Genomic DNA, 18,592 nt, shown 5'->3' on the forward strand with positions numbered 1-18,592 from the left:
CTAGACATGCCCAGGCATCATCCCTGAAAAAGATGGCAGAGTTTGTCATTCAAACATTGGCTATAATCAATACCTGTACCCAGCTGGAAGCCCAAGAACAGTTTATTTGTTTGTTCTAATTTATTCTTTATTTCATTTACAAACATAAATGGTATTTATAAACATAATTTGTTACTCAGTTAAACACTAATTTGTTTTTATTATATCTTTGTAACTAATTCTATGAAACTTTGGGCGATTGAGTCAGTCACTTAATGGACCCAAAATGTATATAGTTGTAAATGAATACTATAAAACAAGTTACTATCTTGAAAAATCACTTAGCCATTGATAGGCGAATTTGTGCAAGGTTGGATTTCTGTTATTCCAGTCTTTTGTAATTTAGCAAGTCCCTGCAGCTTCTTGTGATCTGTAGAGGTGCTTACAGAGACATCTAGTGTACATGAACAGGAAGGCAAGACTGATTAGATCATAAGAAACACTTAAAAATTCAGTTTCATAGAAGTGATGCCAAGGATTTAAAAGATAATTTGGCTTTCTGTTGTTAATTTGGTTTGCTGTGTATTTCTACTATTCTTTGAAATACGTTGATTAAGGCATCTTTAAAATTGTTAAGAGCTCACCAGATATGATACAAAAATATATTTCCATCTGTGAGTTCTTCAATAATGAGATTCACTCCAAAATAGCCTTTTAAAGAGAAATCGTTGCCAGAGACTGATAGAATGTGAAGTCAGCTACCACGTGATGTTTTTGTGGAAATAGCGTGGATGAGTAAAACAATGTAAGGTGCAGCTTAAGACTCAATAGCCTGTTTCTGTGGTGCAAATTTTATCTAATTCCACATCAAAATACACATAACATTAGACTGAAATTTACTTTTCTTACCTCCTGTGCCTCAGGAGAATGATTTGCTTTAATTTGAATAAGTTTAAGATGTAACACACAAAGAGATGCCAGTTGTTAAGCCAAGTTATGAAATAGTAAAAAAGTAAGACTGTTTTCTCAAAAGATCAGTTATCCTAACAGGATACTTAATCATAACTACATCACTTTTCAGGATATTTAATCGTCCAATAAATTCATCACTCACAATGACAATTTACCTCATTTTTATTTAGTATACATATAATCAAAATAAAAACAGAACATTAAATTATATCAGAGTGATGTACTGTTTGGTTGGTGATTTCTGCAGATAATGTATATACGTACTCAGTCTTTAAGGCAACTCAGAACTTGGAGATAGAAACAAAGATTATCGCTGATACTAAGGATTTATAACTAAGCCTTCTTTTAAAAAGGTAGTACACTTTGAAGATAGGTTGTAAATCCCATTTTTTTCTCTAAATTGGTCACAGTTTCTCACTATTCATGTCAACAATTTGTTGCCTGTCTTTTGTTGCCCTTGGGAAGCTAATACTCAGTCACTTTCAATTGGAATCCATACGTTCAAGGGGCATCATGCTGAATGATACTGAAGCTTGAGAGGTTAAACTATATGGAAAGGTTGCGCAGAACACTCATCTTTCCTTGAATAAAGATAAAGAAATAATCTAATAAAGGTGTTAAAATGAGTTTTTGCTACAACAAGTGTATGGGACATTGGAAAAAATGTTGAATTTCCCCATGGGGATGAATAAAGTATCTATCTATCTATCTATCTAAAATATTGACAGCTTTGATGTGGTAGGTAGAAAGAAACCTGTTTTTACAATGTAAAACTATCCAGAATAACGGAGCATAACTTTAAAACCATGGGACTGGCTGCTTAGGGGTGAGGCAAAAAGTGATTCATCACTCAACAATTAAAGAGTATCTGAAGTATTCCCCCAAGAATCCTATGGAGGCTAGGTCAAATGAAAAACTGAAAATACAGTGATAAGTAATTTTTGTTAAATTAGCGTTAAGGAAGCAAGGTTGCCAAATGGAAAAATAAAGTCATTACCATGCAGGCTCAGCTAAGGTACCATCATTAAATAGGGGAACTTTTTAATACTTTGATTCAGCATTCATGGCAAAATTACAATAAATCAGTAAATCAGTATAGTGTCTTTGTTCTTCTAGATGAAGGTCAAAAAGCAAAACATTTTGATGATGGATATCTGAGAAAATAAAAACAAATTCTGAAAACACTCAACAGGCCAGGCAGCAACCCTGCACAGAGAAACACGGTCAATGTTTATAATCAGTTTCTCTTTCCACAGATGCTGACTGACCTGCAATATGGGAGAGGCAATGGAACTGTGCGGTCTTGCAGGATGTATTTTTCATACTTCAAAGTGACATTTAAACACTACTGAAATTCAAGTATATAATGATTTTTAAAACTTAGTTTATGTTTCTCTGTTTTTAAAATCATTATTTACTTGAATTTCAGTAGTGTTTAAACGTCACCTTAAACTGACAAATTATAAACAATTAACAAACGAATCTAGTGCGAAATATTGTTTTAAAGAGGAACCCAACTTCTGTGTTGTACTGTTGTCTGCATCTCTGTAACAGGTTCTCAGTTCCTGCAGCAGATGTAACCCGCTGTGGGATCCAAACAGAAATTCCTCAGATAGCGGCATGCTAATGGCATGTTGGCCTTCATAACAAGGGGAGTTGAGTATAGGACCAAAGAGGTTCTTCTGCAGTTGTACAGGGTCCTGGTGAGACCACACCTGGAGTATTGTGTTCAGTTTTGGTCTCCAAATTTGAGGAAGGACATTCTTGCTCTTGAGGGATTGCAGCGTAGGTTCACAAGGTTAATTCCCGGGACGGTGGGACTGTCATATGTTGAAAGATTGGAGCGACTGGGTTTGTACACACTGGAATCTGGAAGGATGAGAGAAGATCTGATTGAAACATATAAGATTATTAAGGGACTGGACGTGCTAGAGGCAAGACACATGTTCCCAATGTTGGGGGAGTCCAGAACCAGAGGCCACAGTTTAAGAATAAGGTGTAGGCCATTTAGAACGGAGTTCCGGAAAAACTTTTTCACCCAGAGAGTTGTGCATCTATGGAATGCTCTGCCTCAGAAGGCAGTGGAGGCCAATTCTCTGGATGCTTTCAAGAAAGAGTTAGATAGAGCTCTTAAAGATAGCAGAGTCAAGGTATATGGGGAGAAGGCAGGAATGGGTTACTGATTGTGGATGATCAGCCACGATCACATTGAATGGTGGTGCTGGCTCGAAGGGCTGAATGGCCTACTCCTGAACCTATTATCTATAAATTTTAGGTAATTCTAAGCAGACTGGTCGAGTGCATGTGGAGTCTAGAAGTGGACTTTAAGAAGCTACTACAGTACTCCAGTGCACTCCTGACAGAGTGTGAAAGAACCCATGTCACTATTTTCAAAAGGAACAGAAGAGATACACCTGGTGTAAAGGTAATTAACCATCAAATGGAGAAAATGTGGAAATTTTAATGCAAACTTGCACCCTTTGACTAAATTCTTGGTGATATCAAAAATATCTTAAAAGCACATTACTGTCAGATACGTTCTCATCTGTGCTGGTGATTAGTTTCCTGATGTTGCACTCTGCCCAGTCCTTCTTGCTTTCTTGCCATTTTTAACTTATTCTGTTATGAAGGTAAACAGAATGTTTTGAAAACTCTTTCAGGCTTCCAACTTGCAACAACCCCAAAAAAACAAATCATTGATCAAAATTTTCATTCTTCTCAGTCATTCAGCATATTTGGAAACTTGGATGACAAGAATCCCGCAAGCTAATTACAACATATTCCTCTAAGATGCATTACTGAATGAAAAGGCATGTATAATTTTAATAAAATGAACCTCTAAAAGATAAGACTCTGATCAGCTGTCCTGTTCAGCTTAACCAGCACACATGTTACGCTACATTAATACTGCAGTCACTTGGTACTACTTACAAGCAAATTCTTTTAAAGATCTAAGTGATGTTAATATTTTCCAGCAGTGCGGCAAACTCTCGTACAGGATGTACTCGCCTGGAAAGCATCTGTCCACAGTTTCTACAAGATCTCTTCGAGGGGTGTTTGTTTTACTTTTGAAAAGCGCAAAATATAGATAGGAAGTACTTCAATTACATGTCATACAGAACTTAAAACATGCGTGCTGCTTCCGTCTTCTGTACGTCAGCAGCTACAATCATTCACTTGTATCTACGTAGTGCCATTGAAGTGATAAGGAGTGTCATGGTAGTTCACAAGAGTATTATCAAACAGAACATAACAATCAGCCTAATATCAAAAAGGCACTGGCATTCAAGGAGAAAAATGAAATCAGTCTAATGCATTTCTGATCTCTGTTTTTAATTATTAGTTCAATTCAAACTGGATGGCCCTTATTGGCTTCTGACTCAGCAGAGCTCACGCTGTATTTCTAAGGAGTCTGGGAATGAAGCAATGATACAAAACATATTCTGAGCGCCAGTTTAATGGAATAACTATTGCCATATACATACCGTAAGCTACAATTAATGTCTGAACCATCATTTCCCATAAATATTAATGGCTGAAATCCCAGAAAATGACAAAACATATGATTAAACCCTCATCACAGCTGTTGCTTGGAATACTGGTGGAGAGGCAGAATTCTGAGAAAATGAAAAATTTGCCCCCATTTTAATATCATCACGGTGGTCAACTAAATAAGAAAGAACATTCAAACAGGAATAAAACATTCCCAGATGAACTAGTTATTGATGAGCACTGTTTCCTTTTACAGCAGACTGAAAGGTAATTATGGAGGCACCAAAGCAGCTTAACCTATTGGCGAGAAACATATTGAGCTATAACTTTCTGCAGCACATTATTTCATAGTGCCTGTTGTTAGTTAGACTTGGGATTGCACATTTGGATTTTCATTGGCCAAGATTTTCATAAGAAATGCTGACAGTTTCTCATGAACAGTTGGCATTTCCTCTCATCTGCTTCAGGAAACTCGGGACTCCTGTGTGAACTTGGAAATCTTAAGCTTCCTGAGAAGTGTTCTTCATGATTTCCAGACTCTTAGACTCCTTGTGAAGTCCACAGCCACTAGTTGCACTGTGTGATCTGCCTACACCAGCAAAGACAAGCCACAGGTTCAGTCATTCCATTTACTTCAACAGAGAGGAGCACAGTTAAGTCTCAACTCTTTTTAGTAAAGTTAATAGATTTATGTTCTACCCTGCAAAAAGAGTAATGAGATCAGCACAACTGAGAAGCCTACAATAAAAAAGTTTAACACAAAAACTAATGTGGCACCAGCCAGCCGGTGGTGTAGTGGCCACCACATCAGACTTCGAGGTGAACGGTCCCAGGTTCGAATCCCGCCGGCTTCTTGCACGCTTTCCATCTGTGTTGGGTTAAGCACCGAGCCTCTTAAAGAAAAAAACAGACAGATGCTAAAGAAACAGCAAGGTTGTCGCCCAATGTGCCACAACACACGGAGGGCAACAACAACTAACGTGGCAGTACAGCAAAGCAACAGAGATAATGGAGAGTGGGTGACGAAGATCATAATAACCAGCAGAAGCACTGTTTCTATGAAGGCATGAAGGAGGACGAGGAAGACAACACTTCTACAAGAACCAGTGTAAATCAAGGTCACTTTAATGCAATTTGTGGTTCGTTTCATTGGTTGCAGGCACAGAACAGCTTTAAGAACATAGGTATTTAAGAATGCTGACATTGATACTACTAAGGCATTTCCAGACACATTGCAGCATCTGTACTGAAGATGGATGTCATCAGGAACCCACACCTCTGACAATGAGAAAAGTACTTCTGGCTTTAAGGCTTCAAAGGACTGCCTAACTCTTTTGAAGTCAATTCACAAGTTAACCATTGCTTGTTCATCATAATTGAATCTGCAGGTGATAAATATTTGAAGTCTTGTCTCCATGGTACCTGGAAATCACACCTCAAGAAATCTTCCAAGTGATTTATGTACTATTTTGTGTTCATGATGAAGTATTGTGGAAAAGAGAATATGACTTTTGGTATTCCCCTTAATTTGGACAACAGAACTGGTGATCTGAACTGAGGCCTTTTGCCTGAATATCAAAGTGGTGTTCCTGCCATTGTGAATTATATCAATCACATAGCAGATGGACCAGGGTTTTATACATTCCTTGAAGGCCTATCATCCCCTTGAGGCATTTTGGACTCCTGTGTAGGAAATAATGAAGGGAAGCTTTCTGTCCCAGAGTTTTGGAAGAATTCCAACATAATAGATGCTCTTCATTTTGTAGGTGCTGCATGGGACGAAGTTTCAGTTTACCACATTAACATTTTTTGGAATAATTCATTTACAGGAGGAATAAGCAATTTCATTGGCTTTAAACGAAGCATCACTCACAATAAGCCAGTGATTCTGGGACTGCAGATGGGAAATGTGGATGTTGAAGAGAACGATCACAAGGAGTTACTCGAGTCCCATGCTGAGCATCTCATGAACGAGCATCTGGACGAGCCTGACATGAGCGCATTTAAACAAGTCAATTACAGTGACAATGTGCTGGAACAGAACTAGGTTCAACATCACCAGCATACGTCATGAAATGTGTTGTTATGCGGCAGCAGTACATTGCAATATATAATAATAACAAATTGCAAAATATAGTCAATATATAAATATTAAAAAATTAAGTGTAAAAAGAGAAAAAAAAAGTAGTGTAGTAGTGTTCATGGGTCCAATGTCCATTCAGAAATCTCATGGCAGAGGGGAAGAAGCTATTCCTGAATCATTGAGTGTGTACCTTCAGGTTTCTGTACCTCCTCGCTGATAGTAACAATGAGAAGAGGGCACTTCCCAGATGATGGGAGTCCCTCATGATGGATGCTGCCTTTTTGAGGCATCGCTTCTTGATATCACAGATGCCGGGGAGACTAGAGCTCACAATAGAGCTGATTGAGTTTACAATTTTCTGCAGCTCATTTCAATCAGGTGCAGTGGTCTTTTTCCCCATACCAGACGGTGATGCAGTCAGTTAGAATGCTCTCCACAGTGTATCTGTAAAAATTTGTGAGTACCTTTGGTGGCATACCAAATTTCCTCACACTTCTAATGAAATATAGCTGTTGCCGTGCCTTCTTTGTAACTCAGAGATGCTGACACCCAGAAACTTGAAATTGCTCACCTTTTCCACTATTGACTCCTTGATGAGGACAGGCGTGTGTGCCCTCGTCTTACCCTTTCTGAAGTCCACAATCAATTCTTTGGTCTTACTGACACTGAGTGCAACGTTTTTTCTTGACACCTCTCAACCAGCTGATCTATCTCGCTCCTGTATGCCTTCTCGTCACCACATGAAATTCTGTGAACAATAGTTGTGTTGCCAGCAAATTTACAGATGCCATTTGAGCTGTGCCTAGCCACACAGTCATGGGTATAGAGAGAGTAGAGCAGTGGTCCTTAAGGTGTGCCAGTGTTAATACTCAGTGAGGAGGAGATGTCATTTCCGATCCGCACAGATTGTGGTCTTCTGATGAGGAAGCTAAGGATCCAGTTATAGAGGAAGTGCAGAGGTCCAGGTTTTGGAGCTTTTTAATCAGAACTGTAGGAATGATTATGTTAAACGCTAAGCTGTTGTCAATGAACTGCAGCCTACAGCAAATATTAGTGTTGTCCAGGTGATCCATGGCCACACAAAGAGCCAATGAGCTTGCATCCACTGTAGACCTATTGTGGCGATAGGCAAATTGCAGTGGGTCCAGGTCCTTGCTTAGGCAGAAGTTGATTCTAGCCATAACTAACCTCTCAAGGCACACCATCACCGTACATGAGAGTGCTACTGGTGTTAACAACAGCTCACCCTGCTCTTCCTGGACACTGGTATGATTCTTGCCCTTTTGAAGCACATGGGAATTTCCACCTGTAGCAATGACAGATTGAAAATGTCTTTGTACATACCCACCAGTTGGTTGGCACAGGTTTTCAGAACCCTACAAGGTACACCATTGGGGCCCGTCACCTTGCAAGGGTTCACCCTCTTGAAAAACATTCCGACATCAGCCTCTGAGACAGAGATCACAGCGTCAGCAGGTGCTGTAGGAATCCTCATAGCTGTAGTTTTATTCTCCTTTTCAAAGCGTGCATAAAAGGTACTGAGCTCGCCTGGGAGTGAAGCATCACTGCCACTCGTGTTGTTAGGTTTCACGTTGTAGGAAGTAATGGCCAGCAAACCCTGCCAGAGTAGACATGCATCCAATTCCACCGCTAACGTCAGTCAGAATTGTACTTTTGCTCTTGAGATAGCCCTCTATAAGTCATACCTCTCCTTCTTGTATAGTCCTGGCTCACCAGACTTAAGTGCCACAGATCTAGCCCAGAGCAGATTACAAATCTCCTGGTTTATCCACAGCTTTAGATTCAAGGACACGACAATGAAGGCTTTGCTGACTTTCAAACATTTATTCATACATGCCATGATCAAAGGGCAGGTTATTCTGACAAAGTAGCGCAGCTCATAAAAGGCAGCTTGTCACATTACGGAAAGATTTATGATGCAAAATTACATGAAAGAAATCAGTCAACATCAATGGCCTTGTTAAAGGAGAATAAATTGCCAAACATGAACCATTCACAACAGAATCAAGAACCTGAGACCTTCAGAAGTGAAGAAAACGGACAGACCCAGACATTCCATAACCACTGCAAAATCTGCTGCAGAGCGAGAGGATAATATCATCAACCTTTACAATGTTTTGATAACAATGGATTATATTCTATTCCCCCTCTTCCATCTGATTCTGTCAGCAGCCACTGCCCCCATTCAACCAACCCCAGCAAACCACAGTTTTCCAATGTAATTAACATTTTTCATATTAAAAGCCAAATAATGCTGCACGTGCACGATGACAATTGAGAGCCTAACCTACGCTTACCCAAAACCAAATTACTACAGATACTGAAAATCTAAAATAAAAACAGTAAGCACTGGAAACTTGCAGTAGCACAAGCAGCATTTGTGGAGGAAAGAACAGTTAATGTTTATAGATTCAAGACCTTTATTCAAACTTTTATTCCATTGTTCTTATGGCGAAGAAATGCCAATGTTCCTTGCAAAATTGGAACTTATTCCACTTCAGTGTAGGGAGTAAATTCTCGTTATACACATCTTGTCTATTTGTAATATTTTTCTAAAATACACAAATGATGAATTAGATGGACCCACTGTAATTAACACTCACCATAAAGAGATAATATTTATGGTAACCACGCAAATGTACCAACTGCACACCAATACATTTCATTGGTGAGTTAAACAGTGAATTTACATTTTTAAGAGACTAATGGAGCTGTCACAATTTGAAATGGATCCTTAAATTTATGGTTTCAGTCAAATCAAGTTCATTGGCATTTAACTATATACATGTCTATAATGTATGTAACCATTTAACGTATAAAGAAACAAGGCAACATTTCTCAAACCAGGGTGTAAAGTACAGTAGTACAGAAAGCACATGATAACTTATGAGGTTACAGATAAAATCTACAGATGAATCAGACAAATAACAAATGAAAGTGCAATCATTTTAAATATTGGAACGTACAGGACAGATTAACCAGTAACACTTTGAATACAATGTGGCCGGGAGTTCAGAAGCCTAATAACCTGGGAGAAGAAACCATTTCCCATTCTGACCGTTCTTCTTTTTATGCATCAGTCTCCTGCCTGATGATAGAAAGTCAAAGAGGATGCTGGATGGGTGGGTTTTGCACTATTAACAGTGAGCACCAAAACTGAATCATAAGCAACATTAAGTGGGATAAGAAAATAATAATGTGGGTTAACTAATCTATTTGCTACTACAGTCCACTGACCATGGTGTCAGAGCACAAAAATGACATGAGAAAATTAAATTGTCTTACACTACATATGCAAGATAAACCTGCAATTTGGATTTTAAAAATCTATGAATGAAAATTAAAAACTAATGGCCTCAAAATAAAATTCACTATCGAACAATTCTTCAGCTTTGAAGGAGGACATGAAATTAATGTGCTCCAGCTAAACTGTTAGCAATGAAGAAATACTGAATATTAATTACATGCAGTTTGGTTTGAATGTGCTTGTGAAGTTGATTTCAAGGTGAAATATATTCTGTTGGGACAAGTCAGAAAATATCCAATCCAACGTGGTGTCTAAAGCTAAGCAGAGTCAGGATTATCTAGTATTTTGCTGGAAGCCTATGTGAAATACCAGGTGAAGTAAACTTGACCTGTATAGGAGAAGTCTGTGCATAAATCACCCTCCTAGGCAGAGGTTCCCAACCTTTTTTATGCCATGGAGCCCTACCATTAACTGAGGAGTCTGTAAACACCAGGTTGGGAACCCCTGCCTCCAGGGAATCATCCATGATGCAAAGCACGTAGTAATAGGGAATCATAGAGGCATACAGCATAGAAAAAGGCTCTTCGGCTGAATGAATCCACACTGATCATAAAGCATTTGACACTAATTCTAGGCAAACCTATTTTATTCTCCCCACACTCATTTTCCCCCATTGCCCCCTCAGATTCCTCTTCTCATCAATATTCTAGGGCCAATGTACATGCCAATTAACCTACCGACCTACGCTTTACTGGGATGTGGGCAGAAAGCAACATACCTCAAGGAATCCAATAAAGCCATCTGGGAGAATGTGTCAACTCCACACAGGCGACAGCAGAGGGCAGGATTGAACCCATTTCGCTGGAACTCTCAGCCATGAAACAGTAAACTTCACTAGCTGCCACAGTGTCGCCCACCTCAAATGCCTCAAAAGTAGCAGGAGCCTTGGATTAGATTGTGACTTTGCTATGCCACCTCAAGAAGATCCCTTTCTAGCTTAATTATGTTTCTTCTCTCAATTTTATTTATTTAATTTATACCATGAAAAATGGTGTTCTATAAAAGGAATGCAAAACAATAGTAGTCACCACACAATATACCTTAGAAGGATTACCTCCCGTTCTCTTCTGTCCGTTACGTTCATGAATGTTTTCAGCAATTTCTTGTGCTAAAAGGCATGTGGCATCATACTTTGTGAGCCTGCAGAAAGAGGGGGGGAAAAGACTATTGAAACCTCCAAACATGAATTTGAATAGAGATGCTTAGATATGGGTTATTTAAATACATTTAGCAAGACTCTAACCTTTTCTTATGGCATAGTTTTTAACCTTCTTGCCTCAATCAAAAAGTGTAGTCACAAGTCCCTCACCAAAGTACAAACACTGAACTAAAAGGCTACTGCAGATTTGAATTCATTAAGAATACATATTAATAGAAGTCCAAGTCCTTGAATGTATAATTCTGTAGATCGGGGGGATAGTAGCAATCCATGGAAGCATTTAAAAAGCAGTGTGCTCAGCAACATTTTTGGCCAATCTACACACGAAACAACTGGTTATTTATTCTAATTCTGTTGACAAAATCTCAGCAAAGTTAATTTAAAATATGCTCAGTGCTTTGAGACATTTCACAGATGTTACATATTTGACAGCAGGAATGAAAAGGCTTCATTTTCATGTCTTGCTCAGCCAAATGAATGCATGAAGTTTATCATGAACACAAGAGATCCAGAACAACACACACACACACACACACACACAATGCTGGAGGAACTCAGCAGGTTAGGCAGCCTCTATGGAAATTAATAAACAGTCGACATTTCAGGCTGAGACCCTTCATCAGGACTGGAAAGGAAGGAGGAAGATGCCAGAATAAGGAGGTGGTGGGAGGGGAAGGAGGACAATCTAGAAGGTGATAGGTGAAGCCAGGTGGGTGGAGGAGGGTAGATGAAGTGAGAAGGTGATAGCTGGGAAAGGCAAGGGCTGGAGAAGGAATCTCATAGCAGAAGAGGCATCAGTGGGAGGTGATAGGTTAGGAGAAGAGGCAAGAGGAAAGAGTGGGGAAATTGAAGAGGGAAGGGGAAGGGGAAAAATTACTGGAAGTTGAAGATATACATGCCATCAGGTTAGAGGCTACCTATTCAGAATACAAGTGTTGCTCTTCCAACCTGAGATTGGTCTCATCATGGCAGAAGAGGAGACCACGGACTGATGTGACAAAACAGGAATTAAAATGGTTGGCCACCAGAAAATTCGCTATGTTTACAGATGGAGCAGAGGTGCTCAACAAAGCGGAGCCCCAATCTACACTATGTTGGGTCTCACCAATGTAGAGGAGATGCATCAAAGGCACCAGATACTGTGGAAAAACCCAACAGATTTGCAGGTGAAGCATTGCCTCGCTTGGAAAGACTGCTTGGGGCCCACCCACCTGGCTTCACCCATCTCCTTCCACCTTGTCCTCCTTCCCCTCCCTCCACCTTCTTATTCTGGCATCTTCTCCCTTCCTTTCCTGTCCTGATGAAGAGTCTCAGCCCAAAATGTCGACTGTTTATTCATTTCCATAGATGCTGCCTGACCTGTTGAGTTCCTCTAGCATTCGTACATGAAGTTTCTCAATTACAGACAAGAATTTGGACTTTGAGATTCTGCGTTGTATATTATGATGTTTCATTCTCCTTATTTGCAATACCAAGAAAGAAATGTCACAAAATCCTACAAAATGTGGTGGATACAGCCCTCCCCCCCCCCCCCCCACCACATTGAGCATATCTACACAAAATATTGTAGGAAAGCAGCATCCATCATTAGGGTTCCCACCACCCAGGTCACACAATCCTCTTACTACTGCCATCAGAAAGGTGGTACAGGAACCTCAGGACTCACACCACCAGGTTCAGGAACAGTTATTACCCCACAACTATCAGGCCACTGAACCAATAATGTCACTCAGTTTCATTCGCTTCATCATTAAAATGTTCCCACAACCTATGGACTCACTTTCAAGGACTCCTCATTTCATGTTCTTGATATTTATCATTTATTAATTTATCCTTATTCTTTCTTTCAATTTATATTTGCAAAATTTTCTTTTGTATACTGGTTGAATGCCCAAAATGGTGCGGTCTTCCACTGAAGCTACGATGTTTATTATTGTGTACTTATTCAATATGTACAGAAGAAAATGAATCTCAGAACTGCATATGGTGACATATATGCACTTTGGTAATAAACTTACTTTAAACTTTGAACGCACAAGTGCAATTAAAGGACAAAAATCTGATTAATGAGTTTTGATAGCAGTAATGAGTTAGAAGTGTCACCTTATTCTTGACAAAGTAAAAAACCTGGAAGTGGTTATCTTTTCTAAATTAAGTTAGTTTTATGTGGTGCTGCTTAGACATTTTTCATACAATCCATTATATTGATGTCCTGTATTCTTGATTTAACAGTGTCATTTTGTTTAATTGGGAAACAAAATTAAAATAGGAAAGAAGGCAGTCAACAAAATGGTGAGTCAACAGAAAGAAGCCTTACAATTCAATTTCATCAATAAGCGCATTTAAATCAGGTGAAAACAAAGTTTAGCCCTTTTGAATTTTCGACTGAGGAAAATATTTACATTGTACTAACTACTTGGGATATGAATGATGCTGGCAAGGCTACTATTAGTCTGCAATCCACATATACATCTTTCTCCAAGAATTTGCTTCAAAAATACAAAATATAGAGACAACAGTCCTGAAGGAAAAGTAATCAATTTCAAATCACGACAGTACATGGCTGAGTAGGGGAATTAAGCATTCCACTCGCACCATCGCTGGATTTGCCTTTCCCAATGTAAATGATCCCCGGCCAGAGAGGTGACACTGGTGTAGCCTTGGTGGGCAATTAATGTAAAAGGATAGAAGAAAAGAAGATTAAATGGTGTCTGTATTTTTAATATGTACTATATGCACAATCCATTATCGATTAGTGGGGGAGACTAGGACACAAATTATCTTTAGTTTGAGCCAAACAGAGTTGCCCTTCAACTGATCCTTTTCCACGAATGTGACCTCATCGGTATTCTTTTTATAAATATAAATGAATTTGCTTCAACTATATGTTGAAGTTCCAATTCTATAAGGAAGGAGGTGATAATGTAAGGTAATGTCCCCTTTTCCGTTAGCCCTAAGTAAGCATTACAAATTAGAATCTATTAAAAAAATTGTTCCGGTCCTTACCCAGTGGTTCTCTTTGAAAAACATGGAATTCTGATATGCTGATCAAAAGCAACTAATAAACAGATACAGTATAACACATCATATGCAAAAATAAAGTAATCTGCTGGAGGAACTCAGCGGGTCAGGTAGCATCAGTGGAGGAGGAGGGATGGGATAGCCAATTTTTCAAGCCACGACTCTGCATTACAATCCCAAATCCCTCCACCTCAACAGATGCCTGACCCTGCAAATAACTGGGTTTTTTTGCTCCAGATTACAGCAGTCTCTTATGATTCCATTGTATTTCATGTTGGTGTTATCAAAAGTTGACAGTAAGCTACAAATAGAAATACTTTAGAAAGGCAAAAATCTGAAAATACAGAGAAACAAGTTGCCTTTGGATTACAAGGGGTGGGTGGGTGGCTGGCTGCATTTTCAGAAAATGGACCATATTGTGGTGACCCACTTCCCAGCACACTCGAACCAGCTCACAAAATGGCACGCGCCGGGCCTTCTTCATCAGCAAGGGGAAAAGCCTGCGCGCGGGAAGGGACTGCGAATAGGCAACATTCACATTCAAAATACAACATTCCCGCCCGGGGTGGACAGAAACGGAAAGGCTTAAAAGCGAGGCCGCGAAGTTTGAATAAATCTTTTACGCAACTGCAACTCACCGTCTGCGTGTCGTTATTCCAGTGCTGTGTGTAGCACACCACTACAATATCATGATTTTCCAAAGCCACATCTAATATATTTTATGCTGATTTATTTACATTTTACATTTATTTACACTGTTGAAGGCTTGCATTCAGGAACCAGCCATGTGCTGTGTCCAACAGTTCCAATAAAATTGCAATACTAACAATGTGACAAATCGCCCAGGTTTGTCCTGTTTACAAAAAAGCAGGGCAAATTCAGAACAGATAATTGCCTATTTTTGAAAATTTAGCAATACGGTACTGAGGAGGCCCTCCCGATCCTTTGAGCCACCCTGTCCCAGCAACCCCACAACCTCAATTAACCCTGACCTAATCATGGGACAATTTGCAATGTCCAATTAATCTACCTGGTACGTCTTTGGACTACGGGAGTAAGCCAGAGCACCTGGGGAAAACCCATGCATTCCATGGGGAGGACATACAGAGACGCGTTACAGAACTCTGAAACCCAGAGCGCTCGGAGCTGTAAAAGCGTCGCACTAAACGCTATGCCACCATGACGCCAATAAGTCGTGTCATTTATCGTATCAGTAACTGCTGGACTTCCAACCTCATTAAAGACTTGGACACAAGAGCTTAATTACAGAACTTAGGCGACAGTGACTTCAAGGCAGCGGTTATCACCAGAAATGCTGGTATAATTAGTCAGTGAGGGTCACGTAGTAAAACACTGTAATGATAACATAAAGGAAGCTGGTTCTTGTTTATTGTGAGTCGATCATCCCAGCCCCGAGACAATAGAGCAGAAGTTCCTCAAGGAACCGGCTTCAATGACCTTCCTTCCGTGAAAGGTCAAAAATGGAGATGTTCACTAATGACTACGCTGTGTGCACTCAATTTGATGAAGCAGTCCGTGCCTGAAATAGCAAGACCCAGACAACAGGCTGGCTGATAAGTGGCAAACAAACTACACACACAACGTGGCAGGCAATGGTTGTCTCCAACAAGAGACCAGAATATGCAGGAGCAGAATTAGGCCATTTGACCCATTGAAGCTGCTCATCCATTCAATCATGGCTGATCCTTTTCCCCACTCCCCAGCCTAATGAGTGAAACTAATCTACCCTGGATAATCAAAGGCATTATCATCATCATCAAGTTCCACCATCAATCCTACCGCCACAGTGGATTGAGCTGCATCTGTGGGAGAAAAGGAATTGTCAATGTTTTCTCCTATAGATGCTGCTTGACCCACTGAGTTCCTTCAGCACCTTTTTTTTATTCATATACTTCCATAATTATACACCAGAGGCTGGTGCTGAAGCATATCAGCTCCTGTCTGAATGGCAACTTGGATCTGCTCCAATTCGCCTACCAAAACAACAGGTCTACAGCAGGTGCTATCTTGTTGGCTCTTCACACAACCCTGGAATATCTGGACAGCAAAGATGTATTCATCAGGATGTTCCTTATCAATTACAACTCAGCATTTAACACCAATTATCCCCTCAAAAATAATCAGTAAACTCTAAGACCTGGGCTTCATACCCCCTCATGCAATTGGATCCTGAATTTCTTCACTTGTATACCTCAGTCAATTCAAACTAGCAAAATCATCTCCTCCACAATCTTCATCAGCACAGGAGCACTGCAGGGATGTGCACTTAACCCCCTGCTCCACTCACTTTACACCTATGACCGTGGCTGAGTACAGCTCCAACACCAACACCATACACAAATTTGTGATGACACCACTGTTGAGGGCCGTATCAAAGGGGGTGATGAATCAGCATACAGGAGGGAGACTGAGAACTTGGCTGAGTGGTGTAATAACAACAACCTCTCACTCACTCTGAACTGATTGTAGACTTCAGGAGAGGAAAACCAGATGTCCATGAGCCAGTAATCATTGAAGGATCAGAGGTGACGAGAGTCAGTAAGTTTAAATTCCCGGGTGGCACTACCTCAGAGGACCTGTACTGGACCCATCATATAAATATTATTGTGAAGAAAGCACAACAGTGCCTTTATTTCCTCAGGAATCTGCAGAGGTTTTGACATGTCATCAAACACTTAGGTAAACTTCTATAGATGTGTGGTGGAAAATGTGCTGACTGGCTGCATTACAGCCTGGAATAGGAACAACAATACCTTTGTGCGGAAATTCCTACAAAGGGTAGCGGATTTGGCCCAGTACATCACGGGTAAAACCCTCCCAAACATTGAGCACACCTACATGACACATTGCCGTAAAAAAGCAGCATCCACCATCAACGATCCTCACCGCCCGGGCCATGCTCTTTTCTCACTGCTGCCATCAGGCAGAAGGTACAAGTGCCTCAGGACTCACACCACTAGGCTGAAGAACAGTTACTACCCCTCAACCATCAAGCTCTCAAACGAAAGGAGTTAGCTACACTCATTTAAGGACACTGTTATATTGTTATTTCATGCTTGTTATGTATTGCTATTTATTTATATCTGCATTTGCACAATTAGTTTACAGTTCTTGATGTTTACAGTTTACAGTTACCGCTCCATAGATTTGCTAAGCATGCCCACAGAAAAAGAATCTGAGGGTTGTATGTGGTGACATGGATGTATTCTGACAGTAAACTTTACTTTGAACGTTATTGGAAATATATGGATAATGCAACATGTTACCCAAAATCCCCAGCAAAGAATAAATATATCTTGTGCATACATCCCTCAGAACGAACATCACATACTGTACATTCTTCTCCTCTCCTTTACACAACGCGTTACGTGTTGCACTGACGAAATATTCCCCAAAAGGTTATGTCATGTATTGCACACTTCCTGCAGTACGCATCAAACACTGCAAACACCTTTTAACCCGTACAAAGAATTTGTCATGAACTCCACTATTCACTTTAAATGAATGGCCGTGTCGCGTATCGCATGTTAACACTCCTGCAAAGGATGTGTCTCCCACTGAATTGTACATGTAATTTCATTTTAAGCATTTACTTAGACCTCTTGTTTCAAGGATGCATAACACACACCAACTCTCACCTATAAAGACTGTACAGTATCGCGTTCCCTTATAAAGGATGTGTCACATATTGTGCTATCCTAAGTCACTATAATTAACTGAAAATACAAAGGATAAAATTGTAAACGCTGAAAATCTGAAATTAAACGTTACAGCACGTAAACACTCAGCAGTTTTGGACGCATTTGTCGAGGGAATGCCATTTATCGAAACAGTTCTAGCGAAGGATCACTGATCTGAAACGATAACTTTATTTCTCCCTCCATTGATGCGGCCTGGCCAGCTAACTTCTCCAGGCACTTTTTGCTTTTACCCCTGAGGAATATGCACTGTCCCACAGAGGAGCCCCCAGACATGATGTGTCAGCCCGAGATTCCAATTCCATCCTCTTCCATTTACTGTCTGTCCATCGGCACTTCAGCCCGCAATGAATTCAGCACACCACTCACTTCCCTCCTTGCTCCCACTTAATCCTCCCTCTAGCCTCCCCTTCCCCTCCAACTGCTCACCAGAGATCTCCAGCCATTGCTCTACTCCAGTTGCGCTCCACTTCCTGCTTTTGGTCCGACATACAAATCAGTACTGAATACAAACCGGCTCTCTGAACATTCGTTCCGACCAAGATTTGAGATCAGAATTACAGTGAATTATTATCGCCAAATATTCTACAGGAAAGTGTGTTTCCATTATATATTTTTAAAACTTCTTAAGAGTACGCTTTTCATTTAGCCCATTGAAATTGCCTCATGTGGAGACTATAGCCATAGGAACAGAATTACGTAATTGACTCAAGAGATTCTGCAGATGCTGGAAATCCAGAGCAACACGTACAAAATGCAGGAGAAAACCAGCAGGTAAGGCAGAATCTCTTTAAAAAAAAACAATAAATAGTCTAAGTTTCAGGCCAAGGTCCTTACCA

General features: G+C 40.1%; 1 protein-coding gene across 3 annotated transcripts in view; it reads right to left on the reverse strand.

Annotated features, from left to right (window-relative positions):
• Window positions 1-18,278, reverse strand: part of stx8 (syntaxin 8) — a 184,129-nt gene extending 165,851 nt beyond the window's left edge. The window contains exons 1-2 of one of the 3 annotated variants that reach the window (XM_073026020.1): window positions 18,183-18,277; window positions 10,895-10,994 (exon numbers count right to left, since the gene is read on the reverse strand). In XM_073026020.1, the coding sequence (XP_072882121.1) occupies window positions 10,895-10,994; window positions 18,183-18,244 (162 nt within the window). In that variant the 5' untranslated portion in view covers window positions 18,245-18,277. Of the gene's footprint in view, window positions 1-10,894; window positions 10,995-18,182 lie in introns of all 3 variants that reach the window. The other 2 variants (XM_073026023.1, XM_073026021.1) reach the window with 2 other exon arrangements.
• Between the last annotated feature and the right edge of the window lie 314 nt (window positions 18,279-18,592).

Source organism: Hemitrygon akajei, chromosome 22, assembly GCF_048418815.1.
Source record: "Hemitrygon akajei chromosome 22, sHemAka1.3, whole genome shotgun sequence".
Lineage (NCBI taxonomy): Eukaryota > Metazoa > Chordata > Chondrichthyes > Myliobatiformes > Dasyatidae > Hemitrygon > Hemitrygon akajei.